This window comes from Arachis hypogaea, chromosome 14 (assembly GCF_003086295.3).
Source record: "Arachis hypogaea cultivar Tifrunner chromosome 14, arahy.Tifrunner.gnm2.J5K5, whole genome shotgun sequence".
Classification (NCBI taxonomy): domain Eukaryota; kingdom Viridiplantae; phylum Streptophyta; class Magnoliopsida; order Fabales; family Fabaceae; genus Arachis; species Arachis hypogaea.
Genome location: NC_092049.1, coordinates 2,115,353 through 2,119,351, shown reverse-complemented (window position 1 = coordinate 2,119,351; position 3,999 = coordinate 2,115,353). Strand labels below are relative to the sequence as shown.

The following is a 3,999-nucleotide window of genomic DNA, read 5'->3' as shown; positions in this document are numbered from 1 at the left end:
TAAAAAAATTAATACAAAGATCAATTTTTAATATTTTTTTGTCAGACATAACAGTCTCTCGTCTATAAAAATATAAAATAAAATAAAATAATTATTATTAATTACACAATAATATTATACTTTTTTTGTATTTTTAGATAAAAATAATAATAAATTTATTTATTAAATTTTTATGTATGTATTTATAATATAAAAAGAATTTTTGTATAAAAAAGTATAAAAAATATAAAAAGTATATATATTCGCTCAATAATAATAATAATAATAATAATAATAATAACAAAAATAATATTGAATAATTTATTAGAGATTATTTTATAAGAAATTTAAAGTTAAAATTATTTAATATTTTTATATTTAATATAATAAAAGATATTCTATTTTAAAAAATATATTTGTATTAAAAAAAATATTTTAATTTGAATTAGCAATATTATTCATATTACTTGTTTCTAATAAAAAAAGTGTATTAATATATTAGTGTCATGTTCACATTTAAAAATCTAAACTAATAATAATAAAGGTTGACATATAATAAAAGTAAAATAGATCTCTAAACTCTAAATTTTAAACCATGACAGATATATCTAAAAAAATATTGATAATTAATTTGTATATTAATTTTTTTTAGAATCAAAACATACGCTTTTAAAATTTTTGGAGACTGATTTAAATAATTATTCTACTAAAAAATAGATTGAAACTGGAATAAAACTTTAAAAGTCAATTTATGTATTAATTTTTTTTAGAGTAAAATGTCTAATTTTAAAATCTTTTAAGATTGAATTATTATTATTATTATTATTATTATTATTATTATTATTATTTTCTAATGTATAATAGATGGTTGGTTTTTATAGATAAAAGGAAGGGAATAGGAGAGAAGCAATGTCCATTGTGTTTTTCTCAAATTTTGGACAATGGAAGAAGCTGGAAGGTTGGAGGTGATAGACAACGCAATTCAGAAGCTGATAAAAGAAAACAAGAACAAAGGAATTTACATCGACCAAGATCCTGAAAGTGAATACCAACTCGCTCTTACCAATCTTCTCTCTGCCGCTTCTCAGGTACCGCCGTTTATTCTTTTTCCTTCCAAACCGCGTTTCGTTCAACTTTATATGCCCAAACGCCGCATAATTTATTTAGCTTTTCAGATTAAACTTAGGTAAAAGCTTAGGTGAAGTCAACTTTGATATCTAAGAGCTGTAAGATGAAAATTTAGTCAAATCAGTCAAATTATCTAATGGTTTTCAGGTGTAGGTGACTAAGTAGAGTTAACTTAAGATAAAATTAATAATTGAGAGTTGTTTGATAAATAATTTAATAGATTTGACTAAATTATTTTTAAAGATAATTAACTATTAATTTTATGCGAAGTTAACTGCATAATTAGTTTGATATTTTAAGAATAGATATTTCTACTCATATGTTAGAGTTAGGTTATATGAAAAAGTAATTTAAGAATTTTATTTAATTTTTTAGACTTCGAATAATTTTATCGATAAAAAATTTTCTTTTATGAATATAACTTTAATTTTTATTTTTTATAGATAGAAATATCAGTATTTAAATCTTTCATAACTAAAAATAATTATTTATTTATTATTAAATAAATCACATTAAAATATAAAGTATATATTAAAAATAATTAAATAATATATATTTATATACAAGATATATAATAAGTAATTTGACGATTAATTTTGGATGTGCATGTAATATTTTCAATATCCACAAGTATCTCGAAGAACAATATAATTGCCAAATCGTATAGTCCCTCTATTTTCTTATAATAGAGGTTTCGAGTTCTTAACTACTTAGACAGTGACACTTTTTTTTTAATCCAAAGCATTTCTACGACTTTTGATATTACTCACACGACCTTTGAATTTTGTGGTATCTAGGACTTTTCTATCTTTGATCATATGTAATGTTTATAAGGGAGATTTTATAAAATAAAGAGTAAATATTTTTTTCGGTCTCTGTCTTTTTTTAAAATTAACAAGCCGCCCATTAACGTTGAAAAAATGATAAATTGGTCCTTATTTATTTCTTTCGTTAGACATATTGACTTTTTCGTTAGACAAATTGGCCCCTGTTTATTTCTTTCGTTAGACACATCGACTCCTGTCTATTGGCTACAGAAGAGTCGATGTGTCTAACGAAAGAAATAGACAGAGACTGGAAGAAATAGATAAGGGCCGGTTTGTCATTTTTTCAAGGTTAGGGGACGGCTTGTCAATTTTAAAAAAGACAGAACCGTAAAGGTATTTACTCTAAAATAAAAGGTTGAGAAATATGATTGAGATTGATGCCAAATTACTTGACCATGTTAAAAGCATTTCTTGTATGTGCATTTTCTCAATCAATTAGCAGTTGGAGGTGTTGCAAAGAGATGATCCACTTGCTCAATCCGAAGCTTCTAGCCCTTCGGGTTCGGAAGCTTCTACAATCATGAAAACAGAAAATAAAAACGCAGATTCTTCTTGCAAGGGAAGCACTGAAACTAATGAAATAGTGAAGGAGTTGAGGAAAATAAAGAGACAGAATTTTGTAACTCATTGTCTTCTGTCAGTTATGATTGTTCTCACTGTGGCTTGGCAACTTTCAGAGGTTTCAATCATTATGAAGGTGAAAGATGGAATTAACCATCCATTTAGGTCCTTTGGAAGTATGATCAAAGCAATGGTCAAAGTCAACGCCCAAGAAGATGACAACAACAACAAAGAACATGATGATGAATCTTCATCGTCACTTGCTTCTCTCAAGTTACCAGAGATGCCTCGTATGGATGTAACAAATTTAGGTATCAATAATGGAAACTAACTTGAGTTGGTCGAGTGGTCAGCTCACTCGTCCGCTTAAGTAAGTGTCGGGGGGTTCGAATTCCGTCTTGTGGCAGCAATCCATTGGCCAGCAGCAAACCCTTAAATGGAGCTCAAATCTGCAATGGATTAGTTCTTGACCTGTCGGGTTGGAGATACCGCGAAAAACCAAAAAATCAATAATGGAAACCAATGAAACTGGCTACTCATTCTGTCCACTAAAAAATATCAACGTTGTTTCAAATATGCTTTTCTTCATATTTATGTCACAAATATTTTGAAGGACAATATTATATTGTCAGCAAATATTATTATTTTTAGTCCGTATTTGACTAGTAATAATTTATATTTATATTTACCAAAATTTTACAAGAATTATATAATTTGCATTTAAAGTTTTACATACATGAATTAAAATAGTTTGTATTTACTTTTTTAAAATTTGTACACTTAAATTAATAAAATTTATTTATTAAAAATAATTTAATATTTTTACTGACGAAATAATAATAAAAAATATTAAAAATTATTGTCTCAAGAGTTTTTCTATTTTAAAAGGAATTCAATTTTATTTCGCCGGTAACTCAAAAAGTTTACTAATGAATATAAAGACATCAGTAAGTGTTGTATATGGCAAACTCTTATATTACTATTTTAAATAAATCTAAAAAGTAATAAAATTAATTAAAAATAAAATATTATTTTATTTTTCAACATTTTTGTTTCAGATTAAGATTGATTTTATTTTTTTTATTATCCTTAATAGTATAAAAAAATTTAAAATGGTACTTTCGTTAAGTTACATTAATTTCTTTTGAGTTTTTTTTACAAAGATTAAATATTTAATTTGGTCCTAACAAATTTTTTATGGTACCACAAGAACTTTAAAAATAAATTACATTCATCTCAACTCTTGTTACCGTTAAGTTGAGAAAGAAGTAGGGGTAGCAATAAAGCGGGTAGGAATAGATTTTTGTTCTACTCGATCCCGTTCTGCGCCCTACAATAATTTACATAGAATTTGTCACATTCTTATTCGTAATTAGTAAAAAGTTGAACCCTAATTCACTCCCGTAGATACTGCTCCGCCTTTATCCGTCCCTATAATTATTAAAATCCAACAAATTAAATTAAATTTTAAAATTTATATAACTATCATCACATACATAACATA

The 3,999-nt window shown here is 25.6% G+C and overlaps 1 protein-coding gene across 2 annotated transcripts; it reads left to right on the top strand.

The window, feature by feature from the left end:
- The first annotated feature begins 505 nt into the window (after nucleotides 1-505).
- On the top strand, nucleotides 506-3,200 carry LOC112740909 (uncharacterized). 2 transcript variants are annotated; one of them, XM_025789620.3, is made up of 2 exons: nucleotides 506-1,067; nucleotides 2,374-3,200. In XM_025789620.3, the coding sequence occupies exons 1-2, from the start codon at nucleotides 921-923 to the stop codon at nucleotides 2,824-2,826; spliced, it is 600 nt and encodes a 199-aa protein (XP_025645405.1). In that variant the 5' UTR covers nucleotides 506-920; the 3' UTR covers nucleotides 2,827-3,200. The 2 variants fall into 2 exon arrangements, with proteins under 2 accessions (XP_025645405.1, XP_025645406.1); XM_025789621.3 differs by having other exon boundaries at nucleotides 645-1,067; nucleotides 2,377-3,200.
- The last annotated feature ends 799 nt before the right edge of the window (nucleotides 3,201-3,999 follow it).

Coding starts and splice junctions, on each gene's coding strand:
- LOC112740909 (XM_025789620.3), top strand. CDS start 921: ATGGAAGAAGCTGGAAGGTTGGAGGTGATAGACAACGCAATTCAGAAG. Junction 1,068..2,373: donor TTCTCTCTGCCGCTTCTCAG/GTACCGCCGTTT, acceptor TCAATCAATTAG/CAGTTGGAGGTGTTGCAAAG.